Source organism: Excalfactoria chinensis, chromosome 2 (assembly GCF_039878825.1).
Source record: "Excalfactoria chinensis isolate bCotChi1 chromosome 2, bCotChi1.hap2, whole genome shotgun sequence".
NCBI classification, from domain to species: Eukaryota; Metazoa; Chordata; class Aves; order Galliformes; family Phasianidae; genus Excalfactoria; species Excalfactoria chinensis.
In genome coordinates, this window is record NC_092826.1 from 122,148,626 (window position 1) to 122,168,188 (window position 19,563).

Below are 19,563 nucleotides of genomic sequence, written 5' to 3' on the forward strand. Positions count from 1 at the left end.
TCTTTTAGGTTTACTATTGTGCTGTATTGTGATTTTCATTATTGAATTCATCTGGATTTGCTTCAACAAAGAAGTTGGTTTTAGAGACATTTTATTTACCCGAAGATATGTATATAAATGTGTTCAGCTGGACAGACCTCCATTTTTTTTATTTGCACAATATCAGTTAAAAATAAAATTTTCTACTTCTTTCTTCTATCTCCAGGCAACTGGCGTCAGATTGGCATTAATTGCCCAAAACATAGCTAACCTGGGAACTGGAATTATTATATCTTTAGTTTATGGCTGGCAGCTGACCCTGTTACTTTTAGCTGTTGTACCAATCATTGCGGCAGCAGGAATGATTGAAATGAAGATGTTGGCTGGGCATGCAAAAAAAGATAAAATAGAGCTGGAAGCCGCAGGAAAGGTGGGTCCAGTGAATTTCATCTGTCTCCGTGTACTACAAGTCATGTTTCCCAAGGCACTGATAATGGACATATTTATAAATCAAGATAATATCCTGATATATAACTTCAAGAGATAGACTATAATTACAGTAGGAGGCCTATAGAGCACAACAGCTCTTCAGTAAGAGCTATCACCTGCTACTTATTTTCATACCTGATTAACACCAGAATATGCTAAGCATTGCTCAGGCACATTCTTTTTCCTGTCCATTCTGATAATTTCTATTTTCCTAATTTTGCAACCCTCTTCATTTTGAAATGTTTTATTTTCTGGTATTCTTTGTCACACCATCTGCATTATTGCTTTTTTATTTTGTTCCTTCTCATCTTACTAATCCTAGGGATAATATGTGCATATCACACCAGTTTCTGGATCTTTCTGCCATTCATTTATCTCTTGAGTGGAAGAGAAAGATGACAGTTGAAAAACTAGAAGGCTAGACCCTTGTTTAAGAATTAAAGACAGGTATTTAATATTACTTCATTCCAAAAATACCCAACTATTTTGACACTTCCCAGATTTTACTTTCTTCAATGAAAAATTTCCTCAAACTTTTGGAAACTCCCTTTCTGTATCTTAACGTTTTCAGAAGTTGTTGAGCAGAGAGTTATTTATGTACAGATGTTCATGTAAGGAATCTTCAGATTTGGTATTTAAATGTATGTGTCTGCAGATGTGTTGGCAGTTTAAAGTTCCCTTGTAGGAGATGTCATGGTATTTGGGGCCTTCTGTTGCCATTTCAGAAGGGTGTGTGTTTACTCTGTGTCCCGAATCCTATCTGACATAAGTTGACTCAACACAAGACACCAACATGTGGGCAGGTGTAATTTACCTTACTCAGCTAATGATCCTTGAGAAAGAGACTACATGAACAGGCATCCTGTCATAGTTTAGGCACCTAAAATCAGATTTCTTAATCTGGATCTGAATCCCCCATTAATTCCTATTTACTAAAATTGTTACAATTCCAACAATTGCATTTCTAGATAAAGTTGTTGAGAAATATTTTTGTCCCTCCAAGTCAACAGGAATGATTGCGCAATGATATTTTCATGGGATTTTGCATATAAGCCAAAAATGTTTTTCCTTTGTTTTCAACTGATTACTTCTGCTACTTCTTCCTTCTTCAGTACATTTAATTAACAATAATCTAATTAACAATATTTGGAATAGCCCCTACAGAATTTCTTAGTAGAACAGACTGTGGAAAAGTTAACATAACTGTCACATAAATCAATGATTTGGGGTAATATGTAAGAAAATACTTAGTTTTACACTCATACACTGTCCCCTGTCAGGGTAAGCAAACACTAGAACACAGGCATTTTATTCAGTTACCAGAATATTTTAAAATAGTTTTGTTCATAGTAAGGAGGGTTCTACTTGGAAAATTTACTGAATTTGATTTACTAACAAAAATACATGACTACTCCTTTGAGTATTGGTGAGATAATATAACTATGGAAAAACTATGTCATTTCTTTCTAATCATTAACACTGTGTATTACATTCAAACCAGTGTTACTCATTTAAGTGCAAATTTTCAAACAGTGGCACAAACATCACCCAGGCTATAAAATAATTATACACTGGAACAAAGATAACAGTACATTTAAAAATCTTTGGTAGTAGTTCAGTAGCAAACAAAAAAAGCTTTGAGATCTGTGTTTTAGATAAGCAAGATAAAAATAGTGAGGAATTGCTGCCCTCCCAGCAACAGCAGATGAGGCCAACTGGAATGCCCAATGCACCATATACTGTACTGGATGCAACGTGTAGGTCAGACTCAAGCCCTGCGTTTCAAGCAGAGGTAAACAGAGATATAACACTAGCTCCAGTATCAAAGATGTTATTCCTGATGTTTTCTATTGCACCTTTGTCCTCTTGTGCATGCATATGGACTGAATTGGCCATGCAGGCCCATAGCTTCACTGTATTGTCTTTGAAGAAGTCTTTATGGGCATTAACATAGATGTAATAGGTTATATGAAAGCCTTGGATCTATTGCCTTGAGGTTTTCCTAGATATCTTTGTGTGTACAAATGACTCAAGTGTGAAGAACCTGCAAGCTTAAGGAAGGTATTATTGATCGGATCAAAGATTTACTGCTATGATCTAAGTTAGGCCCTCAACACATAAATAACTGAGGCATTCTAAATACAGCCCAAACTGAGTACACTGGAAGCTGAATGCCACGTTGCCATTTTTTCTCATCCAGTATCTTCTCCTTAATTGTCACTGTCTAGAAGTTTTTCACACTCTGTTTGGATGACAATAGAGAAGTGTTACCAGAAAATTCCGAGTGTCATCTGAAAACTTCACATCAACTAAAAAGAAAAACTTAAAAGGCTTTCTTTCATACCAGAGAACCACAATTTAAAATAATGTATAAAAAATATAGAACCGTATTCTAGCAGATACTGATGAAGTTATGGTAAGGAACTGCAACATGATCTTAACTTCCAGTTACAACATTTGTGTTTCTATTGCAGATTGCCACAGAAGCCATAGTAAATATTCGAACTGTTGCTAGTTTGACTCGGGAAAAAAGATTTGAGCTCATGTATGGAGAACATTTGCTTGTACCATACAGGTGTGTTAAAAGTAGCTAAAGAACTAAAATAAAAATCTGTAGTTTAATTATAGGATAAAATAGATGTTTTTACTTGTGCCAGCAACTTTTTGTTAGCGCATTGTATTTAATTAATGAAATTAATGAAAAGATCAAAAGAGCACACCTGTGAGTTTGGCTCTTGATCCTTATGCCAAAAGGAAACATACAGTTGTGACTCATGAATGGTGTCAATGTAATTGAAATACTTTGATTTCTTTTTCCTGATAAAGTTAATACTAACCAGAAATTTTCTCTCTGCCTTACTCTCAGTTATACCTGTAGTTTTATCATCCAGAATCTCATTTCTGCATCAGAAATGCAGACTTTATCTTATTTGGGAGAATAATTTTGACTGCTTATGTTGAAAAGAGATAGATTCCCAATATTGTAAAGTCTGTTATTTGGTTAACTGAATGTTAGAGGCCAAAAGCTAAACATTCTGCTCTTCTTTTCCTTTTCTTCAAATGTGGTGCAGTAGAACATGGACTAAAACATTAGTGTCTTAGCACTAAAGCTATGGTATTTTAAGACAGTAAACAGATGTAGTAGCTAAAATGTCACATTTTTCTGCACCCGTATTCACAGACACACTTGGAAATAAAATTTTGGAAACAAAACAAACTTGGACACAGACTAATAGGCGATAAAGGTTTATACCACTTAAGCATCAGTACGCTTGCATTCCTAGCAGCACCATCTGAAGTCAATTAATTGCTGGTGGGTTTTTTTGCATTCTTTAGTATGATAGCGCACTCTTATGAAAACATGCATTCTTTCTTGCAGAAATTCTGTGAAGAAGGCACATATATTTGGGTTTTGTTTCTCCCTTTCACAAGCAATGATGTTTTTTACCTATGCTGGCTGTTTCCGCTTTGGAGCGTATCTTGTGGTTAATGGACACATGGAGTACAAAAGTGTGTTCTTGTAAGTATTTTTTTGCAATCGTTTTTCAAGACCTTTGTTTACTACACAGAGATATTATGAATCCATGCATATGAATATACACACATTTTATTTATTCTTTACTTAAATATAATGAAAACGTACCACAGAGGATATTGTTACCTTGTTACAGGCTTGATCACTTCTTTTCTTTAATAGTTCAAAAATAAATCACTAACTCCCAGGAGTCACTGAACCACAGAGGGGAAATCACAGAAATAGTAGAATTATACCAATTTTGCTGTTCATTGACCACTTTTCTCCTCGCCTCATTTGAAATTTAATAGCTAACTAGTATTAATAATTAAATAAATTTATGTTAATAAGTAACGAAAACATCGAATTTTGAATCGAAGTTTGCTTCTCTGATTTCATTAGAAGAGAACAAAAGCAAATTTCTGGAACTAATTGAGTAATTAAAGCAATAGTATGTGGTTACTGCTTTATTCTTTTGTAAACATAGTCTCCTTTTTTCTTTAAGTTGACTGTGGTCCCATTTCCATCATTCCTTTCTTCATCCTCTGTTGATTTTTGTTTCTGACTTCTTTTATAGAGTGTTTTCAGCTGTTGTATTTGGTGCTATGGCATTAGGACAAACCAGCTCTTTTGCACCAGACTATGCCAAAGCCAAGATATCAGCAGCTCACTTGTTTGTGCTGTTTGATAGAGTACCTCCAATAGACAGTTACCGTGAAGATGGAGAGAAACCTGTAAGTAAGCAATGTATAAAAGTCAGTATAATTTCTTGGCAATATGAGCAGTACTCTTCTTACACCAAGCTGATTTCTCCTCTCCTTGTGATTACCTCCTTATCTTGATAAGGAGTATTTTTGATAAGGAGTATTCTTGATAATTCATCCAAACACAACATGGAACAAGTTTTGTATTGGGAGCCCAGTTATTGCCCACACTGTGTTAGAGATTGTTTTGAAAATCTGGTCTTACATTAGGATTAGTGTGGAATTGGCAAATTTGCAATTATATTCTATTTATTTCAGTGCTACCCTTTGGTTTTGTATCTTCACAAAGATTCAGACCACAGAGCTAATGGTAGCATTGCAGAAAGCACAAAACTCTCCTCATTTTAGTGGACAAAAAATGATTTAAACAATTCTATTTGAAATATTTGTCATCCGTAAAACTGTTCTAAAGATATAATAGTGATGCTGTTTCAATTATAGGTAACATTTGGGGGAAACACAAGGATCAAAGATGTGAAATTTAACTATCCAATCCGACCAGAGGTCAAAATCCTCCAAGGCTTGAATCTAGAAGTAGAAAAAGGACAAACATTGGCCCTTGTGGGTAGCAGTGGATGTGGAAAAAGCACTGTTGTTCAGCTACTTGAGAGATTTTATGATCCACTCAGTGGAGAAATTGTAAGTATTTTTGTGAGACTATACCAATATTTTAAGTGAGGATATGTTCATTTTGTTTCATGTGATGTGATAAAGTATAACAGGTAATGATAAACTTTTAAAAGCATTTTATTATGGACAAGAAGTGCATTTTCCATGTTTGATGTATAAATGCAGTGAAGTGTTATAAAGAAAAGTCCTGATTACTCACTTTATACTGAATTAGTGCAACAAAACCTGTGTGGTAAAAATATGCTTGATCTACAGCCTAACGATGGCAATGGGAAGATTGCTTTGAATTCAGAGCAAATTATGTAAGGTTTTAAAACGTTATGATAAAAACACTTATAAGATTGTTTAATGAGGGCTGTTTAATAAAAATATATGCTGCTGTACAGTGTAGCATTGGAATTTTCCATCAATGTTTTTTCTTAAAACAGTGAACATTGATGAAAATCATTTTTACCTATCAGGAGTATGAAAGAATTTAACTTAAATTTCTTAGAAGTAGCACCAGAATATTCCTCCATCTTTAAAATCTTGATGGAAGCAAAGAAAAGAACGTAGAAAACAGAAGGGGCTACCATCACCTGTGTATATATAGTCATTAGAAAATTTCAGAACCCCAGGGAGAAGAAGGGGAAGGGATTGTGTAAGTTTTCAATCTGGTATCTGTAAGGAAAGCTCCAATTGCACCATTTTGTAAATTTGCAGCAAGTCCCAAATTCACATATATCCACGTGATTTCAATTTAAAATGTTTTAACTTTCAGGTGTTTGATGACAAAGATGCAAAGACCTTAAATATCCAATGGCTGAGATCTCACATTGGTATCGTCTCACAAGAGCCAATCCTGTTTGACTTCACCATCGCTGAAAACATTGCGTATGGGGACAACAGTCGGGAGGTGTCCCATGAGGAAATCATTAGTGCAGCAAAAGCAGCCAATATTCATTCCTTCATTGACTCTCTGCCAGAAGTAAGTTCTATTCTTTCTCTCCTATTCAGAACTGTGTGCAACCTACAGTGTTGTTAGAAGGTGTATCTATACAACTTTACATCACGTTGTCAAGCTGCTTTTTGCATTGATTGGAAAAAATATAACTGTATTCCAATGTTTTATGGATCACTTTTGGTTTCTAATGATTCTTATCATGATATGCTGTTTCCTGCACTGTGTAAAGAAATTTTGCAATATATACTGATGTCTCATAAATTTCAGTGCTCTTTGCCACAAAATATATATCACGTTACAGACTACTGTGAACAACACATTAAATTGTCTAGAGCTCTGATAGATCTTCCTTAACTGAGATACCTAAATGAACAACAGAACTGCCCAAATCCACAGTATACGTATAGAGATACAGCATATAAATATCTGTGTCTATTAACAGCATATAATTTGGCCTGAAACCAATACATATTAGGCATTGCTATTTTTTTCTTTAGGATGAATAAATGTTGGTTGGATTAACTGATTGGTTAGGAGGATTGCTTGGTGTTCAAGGTTAGGGATTTATCCCCAGTCATAGACTTTCACTGACCTACAATAGCTCTCAATCTAAGTATTAAGAACAGGTTGGTTTTTTTTTTCTACAGTACAGGGTTGTTGCTTTAAGAAGTCTCAGAGTGAAAGTTCTATAGATCTGCGGTGAATAGCAATTCTGGGCATCATTTTTAAGAAATATATTGGCATGGAGTAAACTGCTTATAGATCACTGGTGCCAGGACCAACAAGCTTAAATAAATTCAGGATAGATATGCATTCGTATACTGAAATCAATGTATTCTTTTTAGAAATACAATACTCGCGTAGGAGACAAGGGAACGCAGCTTTCTGGTGGACAGAAACAGCGTATTGCTATTGCTCGAGCTCTTGTACGTAAGCCCCAGATTCTGCTGCTGGATGAAGCTACGTCTGCCTTAGACACAGAAAGCGAAAAGGTAACTTGGTTATGAGCCTGCAGGGGAAACTAAACATATTTGTTTGCATTCAGATTATTCATTTTGTCCCCACAGATTAAAGCCTAAAGATGGAAATACGGTGCTTTGTGCAAATTATGTATTTGTACTAGTCAAAGGCAAATGTTAAGGCCCTCCTTTGCCCGAAAAACACCATTCTCTTTGTATCTCTATGGCAGTATGCAGATTGAAGTAGCAGCGACGAAGGCTTTTATCTGCCTGGAATTTTTCAGGTTTCAATCGGGAACTGTTTGCCAAAATTGAATTAGGAGGAACAAACTTCAGAAATTGAACTGTTTGAAGAAATAATCTATTATGGCAGCTTTCAGCTCTTGCCAACACAGGCTAAATTTAAATCAAGAAGCTAAAGACATAGCTATTCGCTTTCTCTCACTACTATATTATAGTTTATTCCAGACAGCAATTGAAATCATACAACTTTCTGAACAGTTGTCCCATCACTGCCTCCAGGGCCATAGAAATGACACCTTACTCTTTGCTGCACTACAGATAACCCAACAGGTACCCCCAGGCTGAACCACAGGGGGAAAAGAGCAGCTGTACTTGATTCTAATTTGCCTTTTGATTTGTTCATTGCACAGGTTGTCCAGGAAGCACTGGATAAAGCCAGAGAAGGTCGCACCTGCATCGTGATAGCTCACCGCCTGTCCACCATCCAGAATGCTGACAAGATTGCTGTGATCCAGAACGGCAAGGTCATAGAGCAAGGGACGCATCAGCAGCTCCTGGCTGAAAAAGGCTTCTACTATTCACTGGTCAATGTTCAAAGCGGGTCGTGCAACATGTAAATTAAAGGCAACTCTTCTTCCTGAAGTGTCACTCTAATTATTTCAATACTACATAATATTACTGGTCAGTCTCAATACTTTTTTTCTTCCAAACCAAAAGACTTTTTATAAATCCTATGAAAACAAGAAATAACAATGTACCTGTTTCTCACTACTAGTTTTCATTATTCAAACTACTTTACTATGTGTCCAAAGTGGAAGCCTATTACACCCATAAAAGTAGAAGCATGCTAAACCAAATTTAATTCATATTAGCTGGCTTTGAACTCTTCCAAAATCACACACATCTGGTAAACAGTATGTAAACATGATCGTACACATTAAAACCAGTGCTGCTATTGCTAGGAAGAAGCCTTAAGCCTTATCTTCACAGTGCCTTATGCTGAGTGTGTAGGGACCCAGTTATGGACTATTAGGCTTCTTATCAACTTATGAGAACTGGCCAACTCGACCTTGATGCCAAATGTCTCTTGTGGAGCCTTAGCCTGGTATTACTGCAAATATGGTCTTGCAAATACGGGGTACAGGTTGAAAACTAAGGCCCCAGAACTATTAAGAAGTATCTCACTTGTGGTCACTTACTCATTGTGGAAGAAATGTGACTGTAACTGCTGGGAAGGACTGCTTTAAATATATTACAGAAAAGAAGCAGCAGACAAGAAATTATAATTACACAGCATCAGCTCTGTGGTTTTGTATATTAATTGCTAATTTATTATATGAATTTTAAGAGTTAACTGCTTTGAATACAGTACAATAGCAATTAAGAATTTACCATTAGCAATATGTATTGTTAATGAATATCTCTGAAGTAAAGTTCTATTTTAAAGTTTAAAACTGGCCTGTTTAATCAGTCTTCTATGTTTCTGTCAGCGATTTCTAATTCCCTAAGATTTACATGTAAAATCTGCCTGTCTACACATAGATAGTTACTCAAACACACACCTATATGAATGAGCTGATAGATAAACTGGTTGCTGTATTAATAATGCTCTCCAGAATGCTGATTAATGTGATCACTCTTCAATCACTAATCTCTTTTCTTATGTGCCTGTTTGACTGAACACCAGTTTAAGTACCAAACTCGTTTGTTTTCTATAACCTGAAAAAATAATTCCTTGTCCAAGAGAAAGGCTGTTAGTCTGCATTATAATATAAACACATCATAAATTTGAAAGAAGGGTACTAACATTTCTTAACATTACACATCAAGGATTCAAATGGAAACAAATTTAGATTGCTGTTTTTCAGACTTAATTTTGAATTTTAATATTTTATTTTTAAAGGTAGGCTTTTTATTTTTGTAATGATGGGATTTCTAATGTTTGGATTAGTGTTTACAGAATCTGATTATAGAGGCAGGCACCTCTGGATGTTACTTTTTCTAACCCCCTTGCTCAATCAGTGTCCCCCTGAGCAGGTTGCCCAGCACCATGTCCAATAGCTTTTGGAGATCTCCAAGATGGAAACTCCACAGCCTATTTTTTTTTTAGCAGGCTGTGCCAGTGCTTTAGAACCTGCATGGCACAGAAGTACTGTAAAAATTCATGGGCTTTCCATCTAAGAATCTCTCATTGATAAGGAATTTCTAAAAGATAATACAAATTTTCTCTAGAATTCCTTATGAAAAAAAGAAAGATGGGAGGAATTTCTGCATCTGAATTTTCACACCAGCCTCCTGGATCACGATGGAAGGTGTTCGCTGACTGTTATCAAAACTGTTAATCATTTTTTCTCTCTGAAGCTGCATCATTAATTTGCCACATGATGGCCTCATTTGCTCAGACAACAACTATTTTCAACTGTATTTTCTTTTAGACTTTCTTCTTCACGTGAGTTCTGTTCAACTACCCAGACAGTTTTTGTATTGAACTCAAAGAACAATATTCTTATGATCTGTTGGTCGTGGGCCAGGATTCTCACCCTATTCTATTCCTGCTCCTTTCTTTCCTCTTTTCTATCAATCAATTTACAGTCCTGGAAGTTTTATTACTAAAGTCAGAGTTTGTAAGATCTGGGATAGTGTTAAATGAATAACATAGACATTAATTGCTCCTCCAAGCTTGTATTCTGCTAAACATTCCTACTGAAGGTGAGCAATGAGGACAGAAGAAGTTTATCTTAGCATTTAAAAATGTTTTTGTGTGTGGAATAGTTAGATGTAAGCTGCTGATCCACAGTTAGGTACTGCTGGGGCAGCCATCAATATTTTGCCATTAATTTCCTTTATGATATTCAGCAAGTCTTTCAGGCGAGAGTAACATTGGTCTGTAAGGCACTGTGCTTCAAGTGATGACACAGTAGGCACATAAATCGGCTTACAGCAAATGAATATCTTCAAGTATCAAGCTTCAGCCTATTTCTGTCATAGACTCTCCACTGCAAAATTTGACTGAGAAGTAGCAAACAAACAAAATGTGAGTCTTGTCCTCTGCACTGTTTTTAGCCTCAGTAACACGATTTGAAATACAGAACTTAGGTACCATTTTCCTGAGTGAATTATTTCTTCAAAAAGCTTTATATTCAACTCTTCTCTCATCCTACATTGACTTTCAAGCAACCTGCTGTTTTTAAAGAACAGCTATGAAAATGTATAAAATAGGACATTAATAAAATGCTACAGCTATGTTATAGCATAACTTTTCCCTTCCAAAACAATAAGCATTACAGGCATTTTAACATGAGAAAATACTTTATTGTGAGTGCAGTTAAGCACTAGAATAAATTTCTCAAAGAAATCTCCATCCCTTTAGATAATCAAAATCAGACTTCAGACATTCAAAACTGGACTACAATTGGGATTAAGAAACCTCCCAACCTCTGCCATCCTCTGACTCTGCAGGAAAAGTTAGAGTGAACCATCCAACCAATAGATCCATTCCATATGGTAGCTTCCAGGATATCAAAACAAGTCAATTCATCACAAGAGGAAAATAGTTACAAGAATAATGCTATAAAATTACTGTCTCAGTTTTTTCCCCAATCGTATCCTGAACCTTAAGTACAACAAAAGGAGTTAGAAATATTTTACCACCTCTCAGATCGAAGTATCATCAACAGATTGCGTTTAACACTTGTGCTTCATTAAGATGAAGATAACTGATCCACTGAAAGTTATTACTCAATTTGCCATTACAATATAATAGATAATATACAAATATATTTCTTAACTGTGCTAATATATATTTAATATATATATAATTATTTCATATGAAATAAAATAATAGTGTTCATTCATCCTGAAGATTGTTCAATTTTCTTCGTTTAGTAGGACTAACAGCTTTAATTCAAAGCAATACATTCGAGAAAAGAAGAGGGTATTTTTGGAGAGCCAGGATAACGATGGGACTCAGGGAGGGACAACAGCTGAGTATATCCTACAATGGGATATACACAGATGGCAACACTGTGGAGGTTAACGCTGCACCACAGTAGAAGAAAAAAACAATACAAGTAATGAACAGCCACAGCAATGGGTAGTTATGGTGTGGTGGGTTTATGTGACACAGTTCTGGAAGTGGAGGCAGCCCCCGTGAGAAGAGGCCTCATGCCAGTCCCAGCCAATTCCAGGAGGCTCCAACAGCTGTGCTGAAGGACACAGCTGAGCCCCTCAGCTAAGCTAGAGCCTCTGGGAAAGGACAACATGCTATACAGGCAGGAAGGAGCCATTTTAAAGCTCTTCTATCCCTTCTCAATCACCACAATGATTCCCATTTGGTTTGATGGCTACAGAGTGAAAGTGGGGTTCAGTGCCCAGTGTGCCAGCCTGCTCTAAGTGCTGCTCCACAGCCAGCCTGGGTTGCTCAGTATCCTCAGAAGGAGTGAAGAATACATGAACACAGAGACTTCCTTTGGGAGGATTTCCATGCACGTACTCCCTCGCGACGCTCACTGGCTCCAGGGGAAATCCTGGCACACACCCATTATCCTGCATGCACCCAAAACTCACTAGTTTCACACAAAATGAGCAAAGTCCATCCTCACTGCACAGTCCTAGGCAAGCTAAACCTACTGACTGCTGAATAACCTTCCAGAACAGGTAAAAACATTAAGATCTATTCCCCTGGTAAGTCAGTACATTTACTTTGTCTGAGGCAAATGTCTGACAGTGAATATTTTAAAAGTCAGCATAAATTTTCAATTTGTTTTCTTTACATCCTCTTAAAAAATATTACTGGTAGTTTTTCCTGAGGTACTGTGTTTCTTATGCAGATTAAAATGGGTTCAGAAGAGGAAATAAAGCATTACATAAATGGAAGGGATGATAATATTGCTGTATCATATCAGAATTACGGATCTGAAGGCAAATGGTAAGTACAGTCATTGATTTCAAAATGTTCTACTAATGCTTTACCTTTAAATGCATAGGCTTAAATTTTGTTGTTAAAAAACACAAGTTCTTTGATTTCCATTATTCTCTTTAGAGAGTACAGATATGTATAGATGTAGAAGTGTATAAATACATATATCTAAATATAGGTGAATATACCTCCCTATATCTAAACGTAAATGAATTGTCAACAGATACATACAGTTGACACATACAGGTCAGGAGAAGTCTGTCTGAGAAGTGGAAAGCTTTGCTTCTACCTTGATGCTATGATTAAGATTTTCTGGTCAGGTTATTGAAAAGTTGCCTGCTGCAGTCATCCTTTCACAGAAAGGTAGTGGCAGCCATCCATATCTGTCCTGCTTTGAGCCAAAATACGGAGAAAACTGAAGTGAGAGTAGGTAATTCTCTGAAAATAGTGTAACTTTTTTTTACTAGAATCAAAGGCCAAATCAGGTCAGATGTCCTGCATGCTCTTCTCTCTACCGTATTCATTCCTTTCAAAAAACAAACAAAAAGGGTTATAGCGGAAAAGGGATTCTGTGATTTCAAGAACTGCACAATATTGTAATTTACTGTTTGTAATTATATGCTGTAGAAACCACTTAATTCCCACCTGCCTTATAGGACAGGATTTAAGATGGTTGGAGTAGGACTTCCAGCCATCAGAAACGTGTCTTTGAATGTGGCCACTTGAAAAAGTGTCTCCTTCCAGTTAGGACTGATGGGAATCTATGAAACTGTTGACTGGCACAGTCCTTTTCATATCCTTTAAAATAGCTTGCACCCATTACATTAAAACATTGATTAGGATTTGATCGAACACTGAACTTTATAGATCCAAGAAAATCCCCATTGCAAAACAGCAGGAAGAGTGACATTTAACCTACATGTCTGAAACAAACTGCATGAGCTTAGTTGTATCTGGACTGTCTGGAGGGGACTCAGGTTATTCAGATAAACACATTCTCATGCCACTGTTCTGATGGTTTCTAGCTCAAAGACTCATTTTGAAGTTCGTCTTCCTCTTTTCTTTTGCTGAAAGGGAGATATTTAAGTTCAGTTTTGACAAGGAGTTTTAAAACTTCAATAAATTGTCCTGAATTTTCCTTGGGTGGAAGTATGCTATTTTAGTTATATATTTAGTTATTATAGTTTGTACTGACAATTACACTGCCCATTTTACTGAGCCTTCCAGTTGTTGCTGGGAATATAGTTGGAGGCATACAATTTAATCCAAATGTGTCAATTGTGAGTAGAACAGTTTGCTTTATCCACTTATTGGTAAATATCAATTATCTTAATCTTTTGATCTACAACTGATGGCATAGTTTATATTAGGCATTAAATAGCCTTTGACTCTCTCAAGTGGAAGCAAAATTTCTACATCATTTTAACACTTTGGTTGACACTGACTTCACAGCCCTGTGAGACACCTTAATAACTCACAAGGTATATTGTGACAGGACAGGGTATTACTCTGCAAACTCACAGTGATTTCTCTGAAATTCCATCTGTTCATTGTTTTCATGCTAGTACAAGTCATCTGATCACTACAAAGCATTGGATTCACTCTGGTATCACTTCCACCTTCTCCAAGTTTGTTTCCTTTTCCCCTCTTTGCAGTTGACTACTTGTTTTAGTAGAGTAGTTTCTTCCAAGATTAACTCTACATTGAGTCTTATGATGAGAGCGACCAGACCGCTCTACTGCAATCTGGTGGTCTGAAATCAAAGTACTGAGTTACATACGAGTGGCCTTTGTCAGACATCCAGAAGTAACGTTAGGTTTGTTTTTGAAAGCTACTTAAAAATATGGCTAATAGCTACAGCCAGGTTCTAGCCAAGGCCAGAAAGTCTCAACAGGCAGCTTTTAATAATCAGAGACCTTCCCTTTGGATATCTACCCAGATAGGAACTGTGTTAATATGATATGAAACCTGAAGGCTTCTTGAGAATATTTTTGATAGTGTTCAGAGACATGCAGTAAGAGAACACTGAAAATCCTGATTTTATACTCCTTTAGCTCCTCCCTACATCTGAACACAGTTAAGAGACAGGAGCTCTATTAAGGATGCATGAGGCTTGCTTTGATGTTTTCATTGCTCTTCCTTCTTAAAATACAATCATGATTTTTTAGCAGTGAGGACAAGAGGAAACCTGAAAAAGTGAATATGGTCAGTCCATTAACAGTGGTAAGTTTAATGCTATTTGTGTATTTAGCAATCCCAGTCCACCATAGCAGCTGAAATTTCTTATTTCTGTGTGCATCTCACTACTTCTGTTATAAAGTTATACTGAACAGCACTTTGCTGTTAATGGTGCAGAACTTGGAATGGGAAGAGAAAGTAAAGAAAAGGCATACAAATGGAGTGAGCTGGCTTAAATCCTCTCTGTGTTGGAAATTTGTACTGTCACAGCTATATCCATCACAGGCAGACAGAGCAGTATTTGCAGATAGGCGGGGAGGGGTCGTAACTTATACTTGAAATGTGATTGGTTGGAAGCACAGAGAGAAGGAAAATGAAAGCTCCAAATGAGGAGTAAGTGTAATATATGCCAGACAAAATGTCTCCAAAACTCGATGTACTAATGTAAGAACCTGGTACAGCAGCTCAATGGAATGCAACACGTACATCAAGCAAGAAACAGGAGGGTCACAGCAGATTTTACAACATAATTGCATTCATTTTTAAGCAGATGACTCAGAAGCACACTATTTTAATTTCTGTGATCTCTTTGTCTATATACAGGCCACAGTATTTTTGCATTTTCTGTGGTTAGAACAATCAGAGAGGAATTCAGTCTTGAAGGCATCTCAGGAGGTTGTCTGGCCCAGTGCCCTTCCCCAAGCCAGGCTAACCATCAGAGTGAGAGCAGGCTGCTCCAGGCCTTGTCCAGGCAAGTCTAGAAAATCCCCAGCAGTGACAATCCCAAATAAGGTCCTGGGGTTTAACAGTCATTTGAAGAATTTTCATTACATACCATAACCATTTCTACTATTATGGCTTTGCTTAGAACAATATATTCCCCACCCTCCTGGGGCCTTAAAAATGCATGAGCTACATGAATTAGCTTGGAAAGGAAAGGACTGGGCAACTTCAGTACTACACTCTCAGTGATAACTGCACAGGTTAATTCAATGTCATTGTTAATCATATCTATTGGTAGATTTGGGTTTGATTCAGGTTTAACTCAGATCTGCATCAAGCAGAACCTGAGGTAGATTTAGGACATAAATATTTGTTTGGCAATGGAACAATTTCTAATGAAAACCATGATTTCATTCTTAAAATAATTGTTATGTTTCTGGGTTATGGTATTATTTTATTATTCTATATATTAAAATTTATTCTTGTATTTTGACACGTTCTTTGAGCATTGTAATCATGGCATTGTGAAGCATTTGTTATAATTAGAGAAGTTTTCATCACAGTTTATTTCCATTTTCAGTTTCGATACTCTGATCAGCAGGATAAAGTCCTGATGGTGCTGGGCACTACCATGGCAGTTCTCCACGGAGCAAGCCTACCCCTTATGATGATTGTCTTTGGTGACATGACAGATACCTTTATTGCTTCAGAAAACATCACTTATCCAGGTAGAAATTCCTAGGTGGTGATGTTTCCACTGTGACTAGTGCTTGTAAAGTAGTTGAACTTAATTAGTTTTTTTACTGTTTATTATATTTGTAATAACATTTTCATTTCTGGCTTCAGAGAACTCCTAGTAACGTAGTGTGTATCTTAAGCTCCCCTAATCGTGTTCAGGCACTAGGCAGCTGACAGCTCTTAATCTTCATTCAGTGTTGCATGGATAGGATGTTAGAGAAGGAAATCATTATCATCTCTTTTAATAAAAATAACCAATAAGCTTTTCTCTATTTATTTTTTTTTTCTTTAGCAAATTTTTCTTTATTGAACAGCACGTGGGTGAATTTTTCTACAGAATTTTTTTCTAATCTTATTTTGGGAGAGTTGGAAGAAGAGATGACCAGGTAATGGGAAAATTTTCATTCACATTGTGGCTAACCTTTCTTCGTACTGAAGATTGTCCTTTAAAGATTATATTACTTAATCTCACTGTAAATGCTTTGTGCAACTGAAAGAATTCATTTTTTTTATGTCGTTATGCCAGCATCTTTGCATGAGTCAGGAGGATATTGTAGTTTCCCACTAATCCAAATCTGTGCCAGATGTCTCCTGCAAACCTTCAGCTTTTAAGATTAGAGAGAGGCTTGTTGTTCTTTTTCTCATGTGTCTGGATTGCTTGTTCTCCCTTGCCAGTTCTCATGACCTTTCTCAATGTGTGCTCCTGCTTGCAGGTACCTCATCCATGGAACGTGTGGATACTGCTTTTACATAACTTCATTCACTTCATTAACTAATGGGGTTCAGAACCAGTTGTATGAATTCCTTGTAACTCAAAGAACCTGCTCCCTTTCTTCCCCCCTCAACATCAAAAGCTCAGGCAATGACTTGGACAAGTCATTTATTGGCTCCATGTTCCTACTGAACAGTAAGAATATACACAATATTGGGCATCACACAATAAATGAATTGGCAGTTTGTTTTTTTGTAATGATAAGAAATGAAATTCTGTGACCTTCTTTTTCTACTGAATGAGATGATTAGAAAGTCATGCACAATGGATTTTCCATTAAATTATCATTTTTTTCAGCCCTCATTTAATCTTTGCCACCACACGTACAGGGGTCTGTCCACTTTAAGGTCAGTCAATCAAACAAGGAGTGCCTCTTGAGAGGGTAAACCAAGTATCTTTTTGTACCCTTTCCTTCTTGGAGGAGAAAGAATGGACAGTGAAGATAAGAGAGAATACATTTGAAATAGATATAATAAATATTTTTATATAGTTCCCAATAAATATGCAGAGCTCATGACAGAAATATAAAATTGGGCCAAGCACTTACAATGATTGTGTATGCTTCACGTTTTTTGAGTGGATAAATTTGAAATAGGGACTGAGATTCAATATGTGGTCTGATTAAACTGTCTTCTTGTGAAGGTATTTCATGTTACTCTAATAGTGTTTTTCACAGTCTTCTGAGGTAGTAAGCACCATTGATTTTCAAAGTCAGGCTGTAGAAGTATATGCTTTCAGCACCTGGGCAATTCTGAGGCTTATGGTTACATGGAGCCATTGCTTTCTTTCTTCCCCCTGTGCCTTATCTGTTTTTATTTTCATTCTTTGCACTTTTCAGGTTTTTCTCCAGTTCTCACTTCAGTTGTCATTTCTTTTTTCTTTTTAAAATTCCATTCATACTACTTTTTTTCAAAAGCTCTTAAATTTCATTCTTGATTCTTTATGAAGGGGAAAAAGAAACTTGGTCTTTTTGTTCAGCTTCAGAGAATGGTGTTTGTTTTGCAAAATAAGACATGGCAGGCAACATATAATGAATGACAGATGGCAAATTCTACTCTGGTTGCACAAATGTCAGCAATGCAGGGTAAGAATTAGGAATTTTTGATCCCAAAATTATATGTCTACATTCTGGAACTGGAATCTAAACATTGTGCACATTTGTTTGTCATGCAGAAAAGGTGGCATAGCATTATCTGCAGTTGTCATTGAACAAGTAGTTCACAACATATTTTCCAATTAATTTTTACCAAAGATATTATAAAATAACCATAGATCATAGTTGTTCTGAACCAGAATCCATTTCCTTGTGTTTTGGCATGAATTGCATGTTCAGACAAACTTCTTTTCTCCCAGGTTTGCTGTTTTTTGTAGCTTCTTTATTATGGCAAGAAGTCAGAGCGATGTTCAGCACTCATTTAATTTTAAGCCACTCATTAATGGACTGATGTTTTTTCAGTTTAAATATATTTTGTTTAATGGCAATAATGATTAAAACATCTTTGGCAGTTGTTTGTAACACAGAAGCATAAAAGTTGTTTCCTCTTTTTTTATCTTTTAATTTTGTTTTATTTATTTATTTATTTTGTAGGTGCGGAGCCTGATTTTGTTTTGCTTGCACAAACAGTTCACGTTTTACATTTCTTAAGCATTTTTGGTTGTTTTGTTTTTATATAGATCTGTGTCTTTGTGGACTTTCAGCCACTAATTTTTACATTAAAAACTTGGTGTTGATTTGTGAAGTTTGTATAATAGGAAGCAGAATACAAAGGCTAATATTTGATTCTGAAGGAACTTCAAAAATATTCGCTATAGCGAAGAAAGAAAAATGGCAGATATTTGTAATGGTCTTCAATTTTGTTTTGAATGCACGCATAGAGAAATGAATTATAATCTTTCTCTAGGAGCCCTGTTTGAAGGAGAATTAATTCAGCTATAAATCTCCTTTTTGCTTTCTTTCAGATATGCATATTATTATTCTGGAATAGGAGCTGGTGTTCTTTTTGCTGCCTACATTCAGGTTTCATTTTGGACACTAGCTGCTGGCAGGCAAATAAAAAGAATCAGACAAGAATTTTTTCATGCTGTAATGAGACAGGAGATTGGATGGTTTGATGTAAATGATGTGTGCGAACTGAACACAAGAATTGTAGAGTAAGTATTAATCATAGAATCATAGAATTAATCAGGTTGGAAAAGACCTCAAAGATCATCAAGTCCAACTGCAACCTAACCATAGTACCCTAACAACCCTCTGCTAAGTCATATCTCTGAGCACCGCATCCAAACAGATCTTAAACACATCTAGGGACTGTGACTCAGCCACCTCCCTGGGGAGCCTATTCCAGTGTTTAACTACCCATTCTGTAAAGAAGTGTTTCCTAACGTCCAACCTAGACTTACCTTGGCACAACTTGAGGCCATTTCTCCTCATCCTGTCGCTTGTCACCAGTAAACTGATTAAATATCAGTTAATTGCCAAGTATTTAACTACTGCAAATCAGTTGTAATATCTACTTCAAAATGATGTTATTTTATCTTATGAAACACCTCTGTAAGTCATACTGTCATATATATAGATCCTGGGCTCATTTAGGTGTATCCTAAGAAACAGAGATGTTGGAGAATGCTGCTCCATGCTCTCTGTGGCTGCAGACTTGGAGCTATGGTGAACTGCAGGTGATAGAAACATGAAGAAATACTGTCAGAGTGAGCT

General features: G+C 36.3%; 2 protein-coding genes across 3 annotated transcripts in view; both read left to right on the top strand.

Moving 5' to 3' along the window:
• The window catches only part of LOC140249193 (ATP-dependent translocase ABCB1-like), a 44,039-nt gene extending 35,065 nt beyond the window's left edge, over positions 1 to 8,974 (top strand). For both annotated transcript variants that reach the window (XM_072330573.1, XM_072330572.1), the window contains exons 23-30: positions 206 to 409; positions 2,943 to 3,043; positions 3,848 to 3,988; positions 4,560 to 4,716; positions 5,188 to 5,385; positions 6,137 to 6,343; positions 7,165 to 7,311; positions 7,932 to 8,974. In XM_072330573.1, the coding sequence (XP_072186674.1) occupies positions 206 to 409; positions 2,943 to 3,043; positions 3,848 to 3,988; positions 4,560 to 4,716; positions 5,188 to 5,385; positions 6,137 to 6,343; positions 7,165 to 7,311; positions 7,932 to 8,138 (1,362 nt within the window). In that variant the 3' untranslated portion in view covers positions 8,139 to 8,974. The remainder of the gene's footprint in view (positions 1 to 205; positions 410 to 2,942; positions 3,044 to 3,847; positions 3,989 to 4,559; positions 4,717 to 5,187; positions 5,386 to 6,136; positions 6,344 to 7,164; positions 7,312 to 7,931) is intronic.
• A 3,370-nt stretch (positions 8,975 to 12,344) lies between these two features.
• The window catches only part of LOC140249194 (phosphatidylcholine translocator ABCB4-like), a 33,202-nt gene continuing 25,983 nt past the window's right edge, over positions 12,345 to 19,563 (top strand). Inside the window, exons 1-5 of the mRNA XM_072330574.1 lie at positions 12,345 to 12,448; positions 14,608 to 14,662; positions 15,921 to 16,068; positions 16,371 to 16,464; positions 18,810 to 19,001. Coding sequence (XP_072186675.1) covers positions 12,345 to 12,448; positions 14,608 to 14,662; positions 15,921 to 16,068; positions 16,371 to 16,464; positions 18,810 to 19,001 — 593 coding nt within the window. The remainder of the gene's footprint in view (positions 12,449 to 14,607; positions 14,663 to 15,920; positions 16,069 to 16,370; positions 16,465 to 18,809; positions 19,002 to 19,563) is intronic.